This window comes from Mytilus galloprovincialis, chromosome 8, assembly GCF_965363235.1.
Source record: "Mytilus galloprovincialis chromosome 8, xbMytGall1.hap1.1, whole genome shotgun sequence".
NCBI classification, from domain to species: domain Eukaryota; kingdom Metazoa; phylum Mollusca; class Bivalvia; order Mytilida; family Mytilidae; genus Mytilus; species Mytilus galloprovincialis.
Genome location: NC_134845.1, coordinates 70,529,255 through 70,551,336, shown reverse-complemented (window position 1 = coordinate 70,551,336; position 22,082 = coordinate 70,529,255). Strand labels below are relative to the sequence as shown.

The 22,082-nt window shown below is 32.5% G+C and overlaps 1 protein-coding gene across 1 annotated transcript; it reads left to right on the top strand.

Annotated features, from left to right (window-relative positions):
- Positions 1-24: 24 nt before the first annotated feature.
- LOC143042478 (tRNA (carboxymethyluridine(34)-5-O)-methyltransferase alkbh8-like) lies at positions 25-21,536 on the top strand. Its single transcript, XM_076214785.1, has 10 exons — positions 25-171; positions 3,848-4,091; positions 5,203-5,322; positions 6,435-6,626; positions 7,496-7,566; positions 7,961-8,211; positions 9,366-9,432; positions 15,425-15,580; positions 16,279-16,428; positions 20,899-21,536. The coding sequence occupies exons 1-10, from the start codon at positions 46-48 to the stop codon at positions 21,502-21,504; spliced, it is 1,983 nt and encodes a 660-aa protein (XP_076070900.1). The 5' UTR covers positions 25-45; the 3' UTR covers positions 21,505-21,536.
- Positions 21,537-22,082: the final 546 nt, after the last annotated feature.

Below are 22,082 nucleotides of genomic sequence, written 5' to 3'. Positions count from 1 at the left end.
ATTATATAAACTCAAATATCAGTTTTATCAGAGATTAAATTCAAGATGGCAGCGCCCAGTGCCACGACAAAAATGTCAAAAGTCGAGAAAAAATTAAAGAAAAAGCAGATGAAGTTTCGTGACATGTTAGAAAAGAATGAAGGGATACAAATTACTGAAACACCAACAAAGGTTTAACACATTAAGAATCAATTAGTTTAGTACTAGGCAGGTGTTGGCTGTAAAAAAAAGTGTTCTCTATTCACTATTTACAGTTTTTACACTTACAATAGACAATTTAGGAATTAAGAATGACCTGAAATCTGCTCCAATAACCCTTCTGGTGTTAACATGGTAAACGTCCAGGAATATTAAAAAATTCTTGGACATGTTTTGACCATTTGATATCAGATAAATATATTCTGTATTCTGTAAATTGTAATACACATACAGTTATAAATAAATATTCAGTTCTTTGGGAAAATATGAGCCCTTTTTTATTAAAAAGTGTTTTTTTTCACAAAAAAATATATTATAACTTATATCAGGGACTTTCTATACTTATTTACGGGTAACACAAATGACTGAATAACACTGTTATTATCCTAATAACACATGTAATGACCGAATAACTCTTCAAATATCAATATTAACACATTTGAGTGACTTTTAAACATATATTATTGAATAAAATTATAATAGCAGTGTATTTTATAACCTAAAAATGATTTACAAGTTGCAGGTAAGTTAATATTGATCATTATAAATTTATGGATATCGGTGTGTACTTCCAAGATGGCGACCAAGGAAATCGTATTGAATGAATAAAAGAAAGATTGCATACAATCCCTCAACGTGTTCATCTTAGACCACCAAATTAGAGCCCTCACGCCACGTCAAGGCAATGAACAATGTGAGGGTGGGCCTTTTTAAAATAAAATATGGAATAGTAAACTGTTTAAATTAGTTTTTGTTTTAATTTTAGTTAGTTATTAAAAAAAATATTATCTTTATCATATTATTATATTTTTAATTTAGAAATGGATGTTCAACTTTAAAATTACAACTACTAAGATATCCTGCACAAGGCACGGGCTTACAAAATGTATCTGTCATAGTCCGCAAAAATACTTTATTTAGAATTTATTGTAAAATATTTAGAACTATTAAGATATCCTGCACAATGCACGGGCTTATCTGTCATAGTCCGCGGAAATACTTTATTTAGAATTTATTGTAAAAAAATTGTAACTACTAAGATATCGTGCACAAGGCACGGGCTTATCTGTCATAGTCCGCGAAAATACTTTATTTAGAATTTATTGTAAAATATTTATAACTATTAAGATATCCTGCACAAGGCATGGGCTTATCTGTCAGGGCATAGTCCGCGGAAATACTTTGTTTAGAATTTATTGTAAAATATTTATAACTATTAAAGTAAGATATCCTGCACAAGGCACGGGCTTATCTGTCAGGGCATAGTCCGCGGAAATACTTTGTTTAGAATTTATTGTAAAATATTTATAACTATTAAGATATCCTGCACAAGGCACGGGCTTATCTGTCATAGTCCGCGGAAATACTTTTTTTAGAATTTATTGTAAAATATTTATAACTATTAAGATATCCTGCACAAGGCACGGGCTTATCTGTCAGGGCATAGTCTGCGGAAATACTTTGTTTAGAATTTATTGTAAAATATTTATAACTATTAAGATATCCTGCACAAGGCACGGGCTTATCTGTCATAGTCCGCGGAAATACTTTATTTAGAATTTATTGTAAAATATTTATAACTATTAAGATATCCTGCACAAGGCACGGGCTTATCTGTCATAGTCCGCGAAAATACTTTATTTAGAATTATTGTAAAATATTTATAACTATTAAGATATCCTGCACAAGGCACGGGCTTATCTGTCAGGGCATAGTCCACGGAAATACTTTGTTTAGAATTTATTGTAAAATATTTATAACTATTAAGATATCCTGCACAAGGCACGGGCTTATCTGTCATAGTCCGCGGAAATACTTTGTTTAGAATTTATTGTAAAATATTTATAACTATTAAGATATCTTGCACAAGGCACGGGCTTATCTGTCATAGTCCGCGAAAATACTTTATTTAGAATTTATTGTAAAATATTTATAACTATTAAGATATCCTGCACAAGGCACGGGCTTATCTGTCATAGTCCGCGGAAATACTTTATTTAGAATTTATTGTAAAATATGTATAACTATTAAGATATCCTGCACAAGGCACGGGCTTATCTGTCATAGTCCACGGTAATACTTTATTTAGAATTGTTAAAAAATATATTCATCCAGTTCAACCTGAAAACATGCGCAACAATACTATACATGCATTATGTATCAAGTGTATAAAACAGCAATGGGGAACAAGAAAAGAAAAATGCATTAAACACAATACAAATAAATTGCATAAACAAAACGGTATACTTACTTAAACACTAAAATAATTGAAAAAAGAGAATAGAACCTGCAACGTAAACATGTACTTACCAGTATAACTACAAAAATGTACATACGAAATGTACACAATGAAATTGAACATGAACAATATAGAAAAATGTACACAATACAAATGAAGAGGGTTACAGTGCCTTCTTAGTAGCTTTGAGGAAGTCGGTCAGTTGGTTTATTAACAAAGTTAGCAAATGAACTGAAATATTTTCTCAATGACTCCACGTGAAATGTATTTTGTTTAAGAAGAAGAAATTTTTTTTTAACATCGAATGACTAAAATAATCCAAAAGTTCTTACATATTTTTAATTTTAAATTATAATTTGCCAGAAGAAAGCTTTTTTAACAGGAAAACTCAAATCAACTTTAAATACTTTTTTTTTTTAATAATTTTAAATAATTTTATTTTAAATAATCAAAAATTATTGGTGAAACATTATTACCCTTTCACAGAAAGCTAACATAGGATGTACATATTGTATATAGTTGTAAATATTTATTTGTGTTCTTTTTTTCATTTTTATAATTATTGGAGTAATTGCATTGCTTTGATGTAATGGTTAAATTTTCAAATCCTTTCTGAAAAACAATCATTAGACAATTCTCTGTATATACAGTAAACGATTTAATACTATATTTTCATAGCGTTTTCCTTTGAAGGCATATGCAATCTTTCTTTTATTCATTCCATACGATTTCCTTGGTCGCCATCTTGGAAGTACACACCGATATCCATAAATTTATAATGATCAATATTAACTTACCTGCAACTTGTAAATCATTTTTAGGTTATAAAATACACTTGTAATATAATTTTATTCAATAATATATGTTTAAAAGTCACTCAAATGTGTTAATATTGATATTTGAAGAGTTATTCGGTCATTACATGTGTTTTTCGGATATTTGGTCATTCGAGGTACCGCTTATTTACTTAGTATAGAAAGTCCCTGCTTATATTGACCCCTCATAAAAGGGATATTTATAAAACTAAGGGGTTGTTCCCAAACTGATTATGACTTGGATGGAGAATTGTCTCATTGTCCGTCACATACATAGACCAGATTTAATTATTCAGTTATTTCTTGGTGAAGAGGGAAAAATTACTTCATAAATTAAAGAATTAAAGAAATGTCAAAGTACAAGTGATAAATCTAGTTTTAAGAAATGTAAAAACCTACTATTTTATGTTTACAAAAAAAAAATTAATTACTCGCCTTAACTTTTCAAGCTTCGCCTCAAAAATTTGCAAATTAAATATTTTTTTTATTAAAATTTTCAAATTGCTTGCTCGCCCCAAATTTTGGAGTCCAAAAGTCCGTAGAACAAGAAATTAAACTGGTGTGGCCTAATATAGTTTGTTAATTTTCATTACAGATTATATGTGTTCACAATGGTGGACTTGACAATTCTGTGAGTAGAGAGGAAATTTCAACAGCTCTAGACAAAAATGGTTCTCTCATTGATGTCATCATGTTGCCAAAGAAACCATACTCAATTGTCTGCTTTAAAACAACTGAAGACGCAACAAAATGTTGTGAAGAGTTTAATGGCCTTGAGATGCCACCTAATGGGAAAAGAAAACATTCTGTTATTTTTTATTTGTCATATGTAAACAAAGGTAAACTTTAATTTCGCTTTACCAAGGAAGGTTATATAACAGATTGATGGACATGACAGAAATTCCTTTCTTGAACTTACGGGAAAGAAGAATGCTGTTCTTTATCTCAAAGTCAAACTTGCCTTAGTACAAGATAAAGACTCCCATAGTTAAGTTTGAGTGAAAATATTTGTTTGGTGTTGATGACACTACATTTCCAATTAAAGAACACAAACAATGGGTTTATATCAACATAATCAAAAACCTTCAGACAATAACAGACAATGAAATTTTGCAGTTACTGTTCTAAAATATACAAAAAGTTCAAAACTGTAAAGGATTCAGACAACCATGGGGCACATCAACATATATGCTAAATAACTTGGCAGGAAATAATGTGTTATAAAAATATAGTGCAATCATTTTTGATGGACTATTTCTGGACCTTTTATTGCTGACCATGGGGTATGGGTTTTGCTCATTGATAGCCATATGGTGACCTATAGTTGTTAATTTCTGTGTCATTTGGTCTCTGTTGGAGCGTTGTCTCATCGGCAATCACATATTCTTATTCTAATATGTTACTTTTATGTATAATAATTTCAGCGAAAAATAGACTGAGTATGAAAGAGAAAAGTCAAATAGTACACAAATGAAAAGTAATCTGAAGAATAAACATACATGTACCACAAAACTCATTATACATGTTATAGTGTCTTTTTTTAAACTGTTGGGTTGAAATGATATCATTATTTCATTAAATTTTTGCTAAAAAAAATCATTTAAGACTGGTATTCAAGTTTTCTGGGTGGTTAAGAATGGTTAAAATGCACATGTAAAGAGAATAAATAGAAAACATACTATTTACAGATAAACTGATTTATGTCCATTTCTGTGGTCTTTGTTAAGGAAGATAAACTAAAAAATAACTGAATAATTTGTCTTGTTAATTGGAAAAAAATAAATCATTAAAATTTGTCTGTTTTCTCAAAAGCACAATGGAATTTTTACACTGTATGATTTCATTCAATCATTAAATTTATTACTGATAAAGGTTACTAAAAGTAGTTAATCGTACATTGTATTTGATATTTTTTACTTGAATGATTGAAATTTGGTTTATTTGTTATAGTTCCGTCCAATATTTTACCTTGTAAGGACCTACCACCTGGACTGATTATACTTGAAAACTTTGTGTCTGAAGCAGAAGAGAATCAGTTGGTATCCAGTTTACACTGGCAAAATGATAATCGTAAGTACAAGATAACTTCACTGTCTAAAACATCACATTAAAGAACCTGAACAAAATCAGTTGATATCAAGTTTTCACTGGTGATTGTCTAAAACATCACATTAAAGAAGCAGAGAAGTACTTGATATCCATTTTACACTGGCAATTTGATAAATATAAGCCTTATATCATGTCACAGTCATACGAGTGAGAGGTTTAGCTACCTATGAAATCAGGTTTAATCCACCATTTTCTACAATAAGGAAATGCTTGTACCAAGCCAGGAATATGACAGTTGTTTCCATTTGATATGTTTAACCTTTTGAATTTGCCATTTGATAAGGAAGTTTCCCATTAGAATTTACCTTGGAGTTCGGTATTTTTATGCCCCCATCATAGTAGAGGGAGCATTAAGTTTTACCCTTGTGACCGTACTTACATATGTCAAAATTAGTTTCCAATATCTAACTTTAGTTTGCCTCAAACAAATGTTATGAAACTTAAATACAATGCTTAATTCCAAAAAAAACACAAAACAAGTTTGAATTGTGGTGTTGTCACTTTTACTATTCTAAAGTTATGCCCCTTTACAAATGGAAAAATTGCTGAATTTTTCATATTGATCTCTAACTTGAGTTTGCCTCAACTTAATGTTATGAAACTTATACACAATGCTTATTATCACAGAATACAGGTTTGAATTTTGGTAGAATCACTTGTAGTGTTCTAGAGTTATGTACCTTTACAAATGGAAATATTGCTGAAAATTCGTTTCCGTTCTCTTAACTTATGTGATGAAAAGTATACTTATTACATTGTACTACAAAACATAGATGAAGTTCAAATTTGGGAAGGGTCACTTTGACAGTTCTTAAGTTATGTCCCTTTATACCTTTATAACTTTATATGCAAGCAGGGGCATCATCTGTGTTCCATGGGCACATTTATTGTTACTTTACTTTTTTCTAAAACATCAAAAATCATTAAACATCAAAACACATCATTGAAAATAGAGAATACAGTTTCCTTGTATTTCTGTTCTGTAGTTGAGTGCATTAACCATTGTCCTTTGGTAATGTAATCTATTCTGTATGATTGTTTTGAAGCATTTATGAGAATTTATATATTTTCAGAGATGAAGCACAGAGAAGTGCTGCATTATGGGTATGAGTTTAGATATGACATTAATGATGTGGATGCTGATGACCCTCTGCCTCAGTCTATACCAGCAGAATGTAATGAAATACTTCAGAAGGCCCTTCAAACAGGATATGTCAAGCATCTACCAGATCAACTTACAGTCAACAAATATGTTCAAGGGCAAGGTCAGTAGTAACAAGCATTATATTTCAGGGCCTTTTTCTAGCAGACTATGTTGTATGGCTTTGCTCATTGTTGAAGCCATAAAGTGACCTATAGTTATAAATTTCTGCTCTTGTAAATATTTGTCTCATTGGCAATGACCACATCTTCTTTTTTATGATAACTGTAATTGGACAAACATGTACAGAAGCAAGGTCAATGTAACAAACTGTACAGAAAAGGTCAGTATGATAAGAAAGGAAAGGCCAGTTTAGCAAAAATACACTTCGACAAGGTCAGAAAAGAAATAACCACCTTTATAAAGGTCTGTGAAAAATAGAGGGACAAGATACCAATTGTGAGAATAAATAATTTAATATTGTATTTTCTTCTTGTTTCCTTGAATTGAACAAACAATAGATTGATTTTAACTGAAATGTTATGTATAACATGTAATTATAAAAGAGAGGGTCACTTTGAAAGAAATTTATAGTTCAAAGGTTAACAAATATACCTTAGAATAAATCTACAATAAAGAAAACCCTCCGAAAAAATGTATGTGAACAAGAAAGGATACACATCCTTGTATTATATTAAATTATCCAATAAACCAGAAGACATGATGAACCACTCCATATATACACATGTATGAATAAAAGGAGATGTTGGATATGTATCAATGAAACAGCACAATTAAAAAACAACACAAAAACAGATAATTTTGTGATAATTCAAAGTATACCCAGTGAGTACTTCTATGTGGTAATTCCTATATATATTTACTTGTATACTGCTTCCCTTAAGTTTCAGTATATAAATATATTATCACTACTGGTTAACTTTAGATTCAGTTTGTGTTCATGCAATTAATTTTAACAGTTTTGTTCTATAGGAATCCCTCCACATGTTGACACACCACCAGCTTTTGAAGATGGAATAATGTCGTTAAGTTTATTATCTCAGGTAAAGGTTTGAGGTCTTTTTTATAATCAATGTTATAGAGCCTATTCTTAAAGATATGCTAACCAATAAATTGTATCAAAATTCTGATGTAAGCCAGATGAATTTGCAATTTTTTAGGACTGCTTGATTTCTGCAAGCAATACAGTTTATAAGCAGCCAAGGCTGTGTATTAAAGGCTGTACTTTTACCTATAATGGTTTACCATTTACTAATTGTGACTTGGATGGAGAGTTGTCTCATTAGCACTCATACCACATCGTCTTATATCTATATCACAAAACATATCAAATTTCAATACACACATATGCATAATTTTAAAGTAATTTAAGGGATGGTCCCTGCATTTATTTTGTTAAGTACTGTAATAGATAATTTATTGAATTTCTTTTTATAGATTGTCATGGAGTTCAGCCATCCTGGGGGTCAACAAATATCTGTTTTGTTACCCAGGCGTAGTTTGTTAATTATGACGGGAGAATCACGTTATCTCTGGTCACATGGTATAACTCCACGAAAGTCTGATATCATCACAACAGCTGATGGCTTAGATTTAGTCATGAGGGAAACCAGGGTATCATTTACATTCAGAAAAATAATTCATCCTAGAGATAGAATTTGTAGAATTGTACCATTCCAAACTTCAGAGTAAGTGTAAAAGACGTTACACATGTCATGGATAAACACCAATCAATTATGTTATTGATCTTTAAATGCAAAATAGACCACTTTCTAGTTTGTTGCATTTAAGTCAAAAACTTTGGGTTTAGTGAACACCATTCATGAGATTAGGGGCATGATCACTTCCTTCTCATGTTGAGCATTAAATTCTTATGAATTGATAATCAGCACTGCTGTCATTAGGGGATTGTGATTAAGTAGCTACGGAACAAACCATATTTCTAGTTTATCTTGCATAATGACAATCACAAAGAAGCTTGATGAACTTTAATAGTGCAGGGATACAGCCTCTATCTGGTAAATGAGGTCATAAAGGTGGCATAATTGACAAACTTTTCTGGTGAAGGACATAACTCAAAAAGGGTCTATTCTATTGTAACCATTTTACTTTTTGTCATTTCAGAATATTGTTTCACCTGATTAAGCTAAATTTTGTAGAATTTCAGATTTTCTCTCAACAACTTTCTTTATTTTCAGTTATCTTATAAACTAATGATCTGAAATTAAAAGCTTTAAAAATATACTATAACTGAATAAACAATACTGTTCCTCTGAGCAAAGTTAATGGGGAATAGACAAGATATGTAGTGTTAGTAGAAAAGATTTAAGCCAATGAACATGATTATAGACACTTTAATAATCTATTTTTCAGTCTTTGACAAATGATCAATGGAATAAAATATATGTACTTTTTGTTGAAAACAAGATAGTTCAACTTTTAGCTATAAAATTATATTGACCAGCCAAATTTCATTTTCTTATCAATTAAAGATGATGACTGGTCAAAATCATTGAGTAAGGCAACCAAAAGAGAGAAAAAGCACATTTACCGTAACTGCTAATAAATTCAGCACTATTAATCCTTTGAGTAAAAATAGAAAATATCTTTTGACCATGTTAAGCTCTTTATCACAGTTAGTCTAGACTAGTTCTGAATTCATTTTACATAAACTATATTTGTATAATACATGTAATAGTCTAGTATATTAGTTGTGTGAGTAATCATCCCTCACACTGTTATCTTGAAATATCAAAACGTACTGGGCACAATAAAAATCTGAGACCTGTGTTTAAGCCTCCAAACATTAATGTATTGATTTTTATGATTATTTTCCTTTCAGTTTAAGTATAATGCTTCCAAAATGTGACACAGATGCAGAAAAATTAGAGAATTCTCATGTTCAACAGGTAATGGATGATACTTGCTATAAGGCTCTACTTATTTAATTTACATTCAATAGATTTCCGTGTGTCAGTTTTACCCAGCTCAATTTTTGTCGAGCCTGCAACTTTTGTTGCAGAAAGCTCGACATAGGGATAGTGATCCAGCGAGGGCAGCGGTGTTTTAGCTAACTTCTTAAAAGGTTTATATTTTAGAAGGTGAAAGACCTGGATGCTTCAAACTTTGTATATAGATGCCTCATGTTACAAAGTTTCTGTCAGTCACATGTCCAATGTCCTTGACCTCATTTTCATGGTTCAGTGACCACTTGAAAAAAAAGTTCAAAATTTTTGTAATGTTGAATTCTCTCTTATTATAAGTAATAGGATAACTATATTTGGTATGTGCGTACCTTGCAAGGTCCTCATGCCCGTCAGACAGTTTTCACTTGACCTCGACCTCATAAGTAATAGGGCTAGTATATTTGGTGTATGGAAGGACTGGAAGGTGTACATGTCCAACTGGCAGGTGTCATCTGACCTTGACCTCATTTTCATGGTTCAGTGGTTATAGTTAAGTTTTTGTGATTTGGTCTGTTTTTCTCATACTTTATGCAATACGTCTACTATATTTTTGTTGTATGGAATGGTTGTAAGGTGTACATGTCTAGCGGGCAGATGTCATCTGACCTTGACCTCATTTTCATGGTTCAGTGGTCAAAGTTAAGTTTTTAAGTTTTGATCTTTTTATCTAATATTATATGCCAAAGGTCAACTATATTTGGTGTATGGAAATATATTATGATCTATATGTCAGTCCCGCACGTTTTATTTGACCATGACTTCAATTGCACAGTGTTAAGTTTTTGTATTTTGGTCTATTTTTCTTAAACTATAAGTAAATTAATAGGTCAACTATGTATGCCTGTTGTATGTATGGAAGCTTTGTTAGCTGTTCATGTCTGCCTGGCATGGTTCATCTGACCTTGACCTCATTTTCATGATTCATTGGTCTTTGTTTAGCTATCTTGGTTAATGTTAAGTTTATGTGACAGTTGTAATCAAGCTTTATACTTAGGAATATCGACATAATATCAATGATTAGTAAAGAAGCGAGACATTTCAGTGTGTGCACTCTTGTTTATATGACTGCAAAAATTGAAAATTTTTTGGTCGTATATTGGTATCACGTTGTCGTCTGCGTCGTCGTCGTCGTAGTCAGAGACATTTGGTTTTCGCACTATAACTTTAGTATAAGTAAATAGAAATCTATGAAATTTTAACACAAGGTTTATGACCACAAAAGGAAGGCTGGGAATGATTTTGGGAGTTTTGGTCCCAATAGTTTAGGAATTAGGGGCCAAAAAGGGCCCAAATAAGCATTTTCTTGGTTTTCGCACTATAACTTGAGTTTAAGTAAATAGAAATCTATGAAATTTTGACACAAGGTTTATGACCACAAAAGGAAGGTTGGGATTGATTTGGGGAGTTTTGGTTCCAACAGTTTAGGAATTAGGGGCCAAAAAAGGGCCCAATTAAGCATTATTCTTGGTTTTCGCACAATAACTTTAGTAAAAGTGAATAGAAATCAATGAAATTTAAACACAAGGTTTATGACCACAAAAGGAAGGTTGGGATTGGTTTTGGGAGTTAAGGTCTCAACAGTTTAGGAATAAGGGGCCAAAAAGGGGCCCAAATAAACATTTTTTAACTGGATTTTTGTGACAAAAATGTGGGTTATTGATTTGGGGATGTACGGCGGGCGGGCAGTCAGGCGGGCGGCAATCACATGTTGTCCATGCATTAACTCATGAACTGCTCAACCAAAGCTTTTAAAATTTTAATATGTTGTTACTGACAACTAAATGAAGGTCAAGTTCAATAATGACGATTTTGACTTTTACCGTTCAGGAGTTATGGTTCTTGAAAGATTGAAAAATGGAGTTTCCAGTCGTGTCTGTGCCTTTATGCATGAACTGTTCTACCAAAGCTTCCCAAATTTTAATATGTTGTTACCGATGACAAAATGGAGGTCAAGTTCAATAATGACGATTTTGACTTTTACCGTTCAGGAGTTATGGTTCTTGAAAGATTGAAAAATGGAGTTTTCAGTCGTGTCTGTGCATTTACGCATGAACTGTTCTACCAAAGCTTCCCAAATTTTAATATATTGTTACTGATGACAAAATGGAGGTCAAGTTCAATAATGACGATTTTGACTTTTACGGTTCAGGAGTTATGGTTCTTGAAAGATTGAAAAATGGTGTTTCCAGTCGTGTCCGTGCATTTTCTCATAAACCATTCAACCAAAGCTTTTGAAATTTTTATATGTTGTTTCTGATGACAAAATAGAGGTCAAGTTCAATAATGACGATTTTGACTTTTACCGTTCAGGAGTTATGGTTCTTGAAAGATCGTAAAATGGCGTTTCCATTCACGTTGTTGCATTTACTAATGAACCATTCAATCTAAGCTTTTCAAATTTTAATATGTTGATACTGACTACAAAATGGAGATCAAATTTGATATTGACGATTTTCACTTTCAGCATTCATCAGTTATGGTTCTTGTGATATTGCCAGGACACAAATAAATGTTAATAAATCCGGTTTGCTGTCGTTGTGACAGCCTCTTGTCTTGGTTTTCGCACCATAACTTTAGTAAAAGTAAATAGAAATCTATGAAATTTTAACACAAGGTTTATGACCATAAAAGGAAGGTTGGGATTGATTTTGGGAGTTTTGGTTCCAACAGTTTAGGAATAAGGGGCCCAAAGAGTCCAAAATTAAACTTTGTTTGATTTCATCAAAAATTGGGTTCTGTGATATGCCGAATCTAACTGTGTATGTAGATTCTTAATTTGTCAATGGTGAGACCATTTTGATAAAATAACACCATTGACCAGTTAAGTAACACCACTGAATATATCATGAAAATCAGCATTGTTTTGTGCTTATCATGTTTAACAAGCGAAACATCATATTATTTATGAAACAATACTTATTTAACAATGTTTTAACAATATCATGTATTACATATACAAAGTTTTCACAAACTGATGTATGCTGGTAACAATGACACTATTTAGTAACACTATTGACATTTTTAGTAATGGATGTTATGTTATATAATTTGAGAATTTTTAGCATAAGAATTATTTTTCATCTTTTTCTTTTGCTCAGTGTTCTTTGCTTTGTGTTCAGTACTTAATAAAAGTAAAATCTGAAATGTGATGTCAATGGTGGTACTTTTGTGTCATTGGAGTTACTGAAGGGTTAGTGGTGTAACTATATAAAAATGCGACATTTTTTAATTTTTATTCATGAATGAAAGTGTTTTTAGGCCGTATATGAAGGATTAGGTATGTTATTATCATTTAATCTGATACATTTTACATATATTCAGTTTAAGTGTATTTTTCAGTATTTACAACGGCCATAATTAGGACAGCCAACTTTTTTATGACAATGTATTCTGAGATTTATGTTTGAATAGAATGCACAGCTATATGAATAATGTCAATAAGTCGTAATTTAAACCTAAACAACAAATTGGAACAGTTGTTTGATGTTTAACAATAATATTTAGTACCTAAATGTATGTTTTAAATTGGTAACACCATTGACACGATTCTATCAAAGGATGACCTAAAATTGTTAAAATTGAAGGAACTCTTCATTTTCCCCATTGCATATTTCTGAATATCGTTGCTTCATACTATAGAATAGAGGGCCACATTCAAATATTTTAAACAATGACATCATTTTTCAAAATATTACCTCGTCGAAATTTGCACTTTTTTTTATAATGACCAAGGTATGCTGTTTCCGGCGGCAGCGACGACGGCGAGGGCGATGGTATAAACAATGTATTAGTTTGTGATTAATAGGTCTAGTTTATGGTGAACCACAAGTGGTAGGTCAATCATATTTAGTATGGAGTTGTATAAGCATTGGCACATCTCATTTCCGTGGAGATTATTTGGCCCTGCCCCCTCAGTCATGGTAATGGACTTTGAAACTTTTGCTTATTTTACATATATTAGTTTGTGATTAGGTCAGTTTATGGGGAATCACAATTGGTAGGTTAGTATTATTTAGTATGCAGTTGTATAAGCATTGGCATTTGGACCTGCCCCCTTAGTCATGGTCGACTTTGAAAATTTTTCTAAGTTCTCATGTATTAGTTTGTGATAAGGTCAATTCTAGGGGAACCATTAGTGGTAGGCCAATGTTAATTGGTAGTCAGTTGTAAAAGCATTGGCACATCTTACCTCGATGGAGAATATTTGGCCTCGCCCCTCAGTCACAGTCTAATGACTTTGTAACTTATCTTAATTTACATGTATTAGTTTGTGATTAAATCAATTTAAGATGAACTGCTAATGTTAAGTCAATGATATTTGGTATGCAAATTTATTGGCTTTTGCAAGTATCGTTTCCATGGAGATCATATAGCCCTACCCCCTCTTCATGGTTCATTGACTGAAACTTTTACATAGTTTACAAGTTAATGTTTGTGTTTAGGTTTGGGAACAAATTATAATAACTCAATGGTATTTGGTATGCAGTCGTATCAGCATTGGCACATCTCATTTACATGGAGATTTTTTTAGCCATGTTACTAAGTCATGGTTCATTGACTTTGTATTTGCATAACTTATATAAGATGTTAAAAATATTGCTATTTTGATTTCAACATTTGCAAAAAGGCGAGACATATCTCTGTGATAACAGTTTATTAAAGAAGGTTCCATACCACAAAATTAAAGTTGGGATTCAATTTAGGGATTATGGGGCCAACAGTTTAGGATTTAGGGGGCAAAAAAACCAAGCATTTTTCTAGTTTCAGGATAATAACTTGTGTATAAATATTTTGATTGTTCTTAAATTGTACCACCATGTTTGATACCACAAGTAGAAGGTTTGCATTCATTTTAGGGGTTATGGGGCCTTATTATGTCAAAAATTTGATCACAATCCAAATTCAGACAGTATCAAGATTGAATATTGTGTCCAAATTTGCCCCAACTGTTCAGAGTTAGGCCTTTGTGGTCATATCAGGCTGCGCTCAGCGAAGCATTTATTATAATATAAAGTAGTTAACTATATGTGGTCTTTGTAAAGATGACTGTCTGATTATCTTGGTAAGTTTATTCAATTAGAACCTAGTTTCTACAGTCTGAAGGGAGTACACCACTAATTCATGGTCCCATTGCTTTCTATGTTAAATTCCTCCGTTTCAAGCAGGCACAACTCTTTTGTTTTAAGTTCAAATAAAGTGGCAATCATTGCATTTACAAGCAACACTGTATGGTGTCTTGTACTGAAAAAATCAACATACCTTAAAAGTTCAATGGCATATAAGAAAGAACTGGTTCCCAGAACTTCGGATGTACCAAAACAGGTACTTCAGATCTGACAAACTGACAAGATGTACCCTCTTTTTAAAATTTGATGCAGTTTTTTAAATATTCAAAATTAAAAGTCAAAAAGTGTTCTACAATGATCACCAGTCCTTCAGCTTTCATTTCATTCCAAAAATACCTAAATATTCTACATATTTTGAAAGTTACACTCATGCGTAGGAACTATTTTGAGTTAAATATGTACTACTTTCTGGTATGTGCTTTCTGGCCGGTGCCTTAATTAGTGGTGTTACACCTGAAGATTACTGTATTTTCTTAGATGTTTGGTACTGATTCCAAATCTTGATCTCTTGATTTATAACATTATTTAGTCATTATCATTGTGTGATCAGGGTGAAGAGTGACACACACTTGCAACCAAGATGGTTTGGTATGATAATTCACAATCATTTTCATAAAAAGTCTTGCTTTTTTCATACATTAAATGAACTTGATATTAATGTAAGAAATCTTGTTGAGTTTTATCTGTATTTGATCTCAAAGTAACTGTTTTCCATTTAAGAATATATGCAAATGAAAATAATTACTAGTAACTGTATTTTTGCACCATCCAATATTGTGTAAACTAAAGTAAAACATGTTGCTTTACAGGTATATGAAGAAATAGCAGATCATTTCAGTGGAACAAGACACACACCATGGCCTAAGATATCTCAGTTTATCAAAGATATGCCTGTAGGATCATTGATGGCAGATATTGGCTGTGGAAATGGAAAATATCTTGGTCTCAATCAGTCTGTATATGAGGTATGAGCAAATGATAAGAAAAACAAATATTTTCAATTTATAAAAATACATTTGTTTATTAGAGTTTGACATTTTGATTTGAATCTCTGGTAATTGTTTTGATTTGAGTGTTGTATGTAACATGTAACATTAACTTTTTGCCATAGAAAATAAAAGAGACTTGTTTTCAGGACTAAAGAAAGTTTATGAGAAATGCAAAAATAAGTATGTCAGAAAGAGGTGTTGTCTCCCCTTTTATGAATTTTGCAGAAAGAGAGAGATGAGGATGTTTAAATTACTATGATTACAGTCAGATAGTGGTAACAACATCCACTCTCTTTTAAATAAAAGTCCACATAAATACTATTGATTCTTTATTGTCTCCGTTGATTACAAAATTTCATGGATTTTACCGTTATACAGCAGTTACAGAATACAGTATAAAGGAATCTGTCATGTGACTTCCATCACCATGTGTCAAAAATGTATGAATCATCACTTCCAACACATGTTGAGCAAACAGGTGAAAAAGTTTGATTATATACTGCACAAACTATTTGGGAAATTAAAATCTTATAAGATGGTCTCCCTCCCTCAGTCATACGGGAATTGAGTATTGCTTTTATTAGCATGATTAGTGAGTAGTTCTGTTTTTATGTTTGATCACAATGTTATGATTCCATATACCGGTATATACCTTATTTATTGTTTTGTTGTAGGTTGGATCAGACCGGAGTGTTAATCTATCAGAGATTTGTCATGGCCGTTCCCATGAGGTGTATGTTGGAGATGTCCTTCACATTCCATTACGTTCCTCTTCCTTTGATTTCTGTATATGTATAGCTGTCATTCATCATATGTCTACTCAGGTAAACCATACTTATTGTCTGCGATGAAAGTTACCTATTGTAAAGTTTTTAATGATTCAATCTAGCATAGATCCTTCCATACTTAAAATAAGTAAATGAGCCTGGAAAATTTGTTATTAGCTCACCTGACCTGAAAGGTCAAGTGAGCTTTTCTCATCACTTGGCGTCCGTCGTCCGTCGTCCTGCGTCCGTCGTCTGTCGTCCGTCGTCCGTCGTCTGTCGTCCGTCGTCCGTAAACTTTTACAAAAATCTTCTCCTCTGAAACTACTGGGCCAAATTCTACCAAACTTGGCCACAATCATCCTTGGGATATCTAGTTTAAAAAATGTGTGGCGTGACCCGTCAAACCAACCAAGATGGCCGCCATGGCTAAAAATAGAACATAGGGGTAAAATGCAGTTTTTGGCTTATAACTCAAAAACCAAAGCATTTAGAGCAAATCTGACATGGGGTAAAATTGTTTATCAGGTGAAGATCTATCTGCCCTGAAATTTTCAGACGAATCGGATAACCTGTTGTTGGGTTGCTGCCCCTGAAATGGTTATTTTAAGGAAATTTTGCAGTTTTTAGCTCACCTGGCCTAAAAGGCCAAGTGAGCTTTTCTCATCACTTGGCGTCCGTCGTCCGTCGTCGTCCGTCGTCGTCGTTAACTTTTACAAAAATCTTCTCCTCTGAAACTACTGGGCCAAATTAAACCAAACTTGGCCACAATCATCATTGGGGTATCTAGTTTAAAAAATGTGTCCGGTGACCCGGCCAACCATCCAAGATGGCCGCCATGGCTAAAAACAGAACATAGGGGTAAAATGCAGTTTTTGGCTTATAACTCAAAAACCAAAGCATTTAGAGCAAATCTGACAGGGGTAGAATTGTTAAACAGGTGAAGATCTATCTGCCCTGAAATTTTCAGATGAATCGGATAACCCGTTGTTGGGTTGCTGCCCCTGAATTAGTAATTTTAAGGAAATTTTGCTGTTTTTGGTTATTATCTTGAATATTATTATAGATAGAGATAAACAGTAAACAGCAATAATGTTCAGCAAAGTAAGATTTACAAATAAGTCAACATGACTGAAATGGTCAGTTGACCCCTTTAGGAGTTATTGCCCTTTATAGTCAATTTTTAACAATTTTTCGTAAATCTTCGTAATATTTTACAAAAATCTTCTCCTCTGAAACTACTGGGCTAAATTAATCCAAACTTGGCCACAATCATCTTTTGGGTTAGTAGTTTGAAAAATGTGTCCAGTGACCCGGCCATCAAACCAAGGTGGCCGCCATGGCTAAAAATAGAACATGGGGTAAAATGCAGTTTTTGGCTTATAGCTCAAAACCCAAAGCATTTAGAGCAAATCTGACATGGGGTAAAATTGTTTATCAGTTCAAGATCTATCTGCCCTCAAATTTTCAGATGAATCGGACAACCCGTTGTTGGGTTGCTGGCCCTGAATTAGTAATTTTAAGGAAATTTTGCTCTTTTTGGTTATTATCTTGAATATTATTATAGATAGAGATAAACTATAAAAAGCAATAATGTTCACCAAAGTAAGATTTACAAATAAGTCAACATGACTGAAATGGTCAGTTGACCGCTTTAGGAGTTATTGCCCTTTATATTTAATTTTTAACCATTTTTCGTAAATCTTAGTAATCTTTTACAAAAATCTTCTTCTCTGAAACTACTTGGCCAAATTAATCCAAACTTGGCCACAATCATCTTTTGGGTTAGTAGTTTGAAAAATGTGTCCGGTGACCCGGCCATCCAACCAAAATGGCCGCCATGGCTAAAAATAGAACATGGGGTAAAATGCAGTTTTTGGCTTATAACTCAAAACCCAAAGCATTTAGAGCAAATCTGACATGGGGTAAAATTGTTTAGCAGGTCAACATTTATCTGTTCTGAACTTTTTAGATGAATCGGACAACCCGTTGTTGGGTTGCTGACCCTGAATTGTTAGTTTTAAGGAAATTTTGCTGTTTTTGGTCATTATCTTGAATATTATTATTGATAGAGATAAACTGTAAACAACAATAATGTTCAGCAAAGTAAGATTTACAAATAAGTCAACATGACTGAAATGGTCAATTGACCCCCTTAGGAGTTATTGTTCTTTATAGTCAATTTTTAACAATTTTCATAAAATTTGTAAATTTTTACTAACATTTTCCACTGAAACTAATGGGCCAAGTTCATTATAGATAGAGATAATTTTAAGCAGCAAGAATGTTCAGTAAAGTAAGATGTACACACACATCACCATCACCAAAACCCAATTTTGTCATGAATCCATCTGCTTGAACCTTTAATATTCACATAGACCAAGGTGAGCGACACAGGCTCTTTAGAGCCTCTAGTTGGTTATTATCTTGAATACTATTATAGATAGAGATAAACTGTAAACAGCAATAATGTTCAGCAGAGTAAGACCTACAAATAAGTCAACATGACCAAAATTGCCAGACGACCCCTTAAGGAGTTATTGCCCTTTATAGTCAACAACTTTTCATCATTTTTTGTAACTTTTCTAAAAATCTTCTTCTCTAAAACTACTTTGCCAAATTTAATCAAACTTGGCGACAATTATCATTGTGGTTTATAGTTTAAAAAATGTGTCCGATGACCCAGCCTACCAAACAAAATGGCCGACATGGCTAAAATTAGAACATAGTGGTAAAATGCAGTTTTTGCTTTATATCTTTGAAACCAAGACATTTAGGGCAAATCTTTCAAGATTTTAATGTCCATCAGAATAAGATATATCCCCTCACAAATTTTCAGTTGAATCGGACAACCTGTTGTTGGGTTGCTGCCCTTAAATTGGTTATTTTAAGAAAATTTTGCAGTTTTTGGTTATTATCTTGAATACTATTATAGATAGAGATAAACTGTAAACAGCAATAATGTTCAGCAAAGTAAGATCTACAAATAAGTCAGCATGATCAAAATTGTTAGAGGACCCCCTAAGGAGTTATTGCCCTTTAGAGTCAATATTAAACAACTTTTCCTCATTTTTGTAACTTGTATAAAAATCTTTTCTAAAACTACTTGGCCAAATTTAACCAAACTTGGCCACAATCATAATACCAGGGTATCTATTTTTAAAAAGAGTGTCTAATGACCCCGCCTACCAACAAAGATGGCCGACATCAGTAAACACATTAACAGGTGAGCGACACAGGCTCTTGAGAGCCTCTAGTTATTAGTTATCATAGTACACATGTAATTGAATTTAATTAAGATGATTGAACATATCCCTCGAAATGTATATGCTACAAAGGAAAGGAGTAGGTTCAACCGTTCAGTAAGACCTCTTTTTGGCCCCAAAATATAGCAGTTTTACATAATTGTTAAAAAATAAACTTTAAGAAATTTTTTTGAAAGTAGAATACTTCTGCTACATAAATATGGGCTGTTTTTTTACCATACAATGCACACATATCGGGTACTTTCATCATTAAGTCATGCTAAATTACTGAAATCCTGAAAATTCTAGCACTTGAGTTAAATTTTAGACAATTTTTGTCTGAAATGGAAGTGGCTGCATTTGTGTTCATTCTTAATATTTAAATGTTAGTTGTATTTGATGATAATACATATTATATATAAAGGTTGAGAGTGAACACGGATGTAGTCACTTTCATTTTTAACAAAAATCTTCCGAAAACTAACATATTATGGCATATTTGATAGATTTTCATATTTAAGATTGAATTTGAGTGTCCAAAACGACAAAATCAGTTCAAATCTTTCACATAAACTAATTGAATCAACTGAAGTAGACACTTAAGGATGTACTTACAATGACTTAGGTGAAATTTAAAAAATCAAGAAATTAAAATTGATACTACATTTTGAAAGAGTACCAGTTAAGGAACAAAATAAGCTAAAAATATTGATAGATCATGGACCTCCTTTTCAAGATATTTGAGTTTTAAAAAAAAGCCTGAAAAGGCTGACTCAGACTTTTACCTAACATTTGCCTTGGTATTGTTTGGATCTCAAATCGATGGAACAAAAATTAAGAAATTGCTTAAATTTTGGAAAATGGCCTTTTATGAGTCACCTAAGTACATCCTTAAGTGTTTAAAAAAGTGTCCATAATCTTTCTTCAGATGAAGCTGAAATTTGGGGCGAAAAAAGGCCCTTACTCCTTTATAGATTAACATATATCAGTATCATCAAGTTTGGAAAGTCAAGAAACTATTAAACTCATTTAGCATAAATATCAGAGCTTTAAGTGAGTTACTGTTACCAACTTATTTTCGCGGATACTTTATTTCGCGTTTAACAATTTTAGTCTAGTTCGCAATGATTTAATTTTGCAATTCTTAAATTGACTTGATTTCAATAAATAAGGAAAAATCCAAGTTTTACATATTCAACATGATTTATATTTGCATCATTTTTCTATTCGCAAAAGTCACGAAAATAAGTTGGTTACAGTATTGTAATTGTTTGTTACATTACAGGAAAGAAGAGAGGCAGCTATAATAGAATTATTAAGAATCTTACGATCAGGTGGAAAACTTCTGATATATGTATGGGCCATGGAACAGGAACGCCATAAAATCAAATCAAAATATCTGAAAGAGAGCAAACTACACAACACTGACAAAGATCAAAGTTTGTGTAGCAATGTCAACTGCTCTGACAAATTAACGAGTGAGGAATCGGCAAGCAAAGAAAACGCTTATCAAGGAGACAGTCAAGTTATGAACCATAAGAGCGAAAATGATTCAAACAGTAAATTAGCATGTGATAGTCAAAGTAATAAGAAAGATTCATTTGATTCTAGTGATAGAAAAGGGACAGAAGAAACAATTGTCAGTCAGGCTGACAACAAAACAAACTGTTGTTTAACTGTACATAAAAATAGAACTTATTTTCAACAGCAAGATGTTCTGGTGCCATGGGAAAGGAAAGATCAGGACAATAATACCACAAGTTTCCATAGATACTATCATGTTTTTAAGGAAGGAGAATTAGAGGAAATGTGTGGTAGAATAAGTGGATGTCATGTGCTTGAAAAATATTATGATCAAGGAAACTGGGCAGTTATTGTCCAGAAACAATGATCAATAGAAAAATAAATTTTATTCATTACTTATTTTGTTAACACTACTAAGTATTGTATTGGGGGAAGATGCACTTAGACCAACATAAAAGTACACTTACCCGTACACAATATCCACAAAAAAGAGATATGCCTCCCATTTAGGCTATTCTTGTTTACAGATGCCTTGTGTTTTATGTCCCAGTTATGGGCATTATGTTTTCTGGTCTGTGCGTCTGTTCGTTTGTCCCTCCGTCCATTTGTTTGTTGGTTCATTGGTCCATTTGTCCGCCTGCTTCAGGTTAAAGTTTTTGGTTGAGGTAGTTTTTGATGAAGTTGAAGTCCAATCAACTTGAAACTATGTACACATGTTCCCTAGAATATTAATCTTTTTAATTTTAATGCCAAATTAGAGTTTTTACCCCATTTTCACAGTCCACTGAACATAGAAAATGATAGTGCTAATGAAGCATCCCTGTACTTATTAAAATAAGATTTGGTATGATTGCCAATGAGGAATGAGACAACTATAGTACGGCCTTCAACAATGAGCAAAACCATACCAATAGTCAGCTATAAAAACACCCCTTAATAAATGAC

What these genes read in the sequence shown, in the direction of transcription:
- LOC143042478 (XM_076214785.1), top strand. Translation starts at nt 46, where the DNA reads ATGGCAGCGCCCAGTGCCACGACAAAAATGTCAAAAGTCGAGAAAAAA. An exon ending in CAAATATGTTCAAGGGCAAG is followed by an intron (nt 6,627 to 7,495) that starts GTCAGTAGTAAC and finishes TTTGTTCTATAG; the next exon opens with GAATCCCTCCACATGTTGAC. An exon ending in CGTTAAGTTTATTATCTCAG is followed by an intron (nt 7,567 to 7,960) that starts GTAAAGGTTTGA and finishes TTCTTTTTATAG; the next exon opens with ATTGTCATGGAGTTCAGCCA.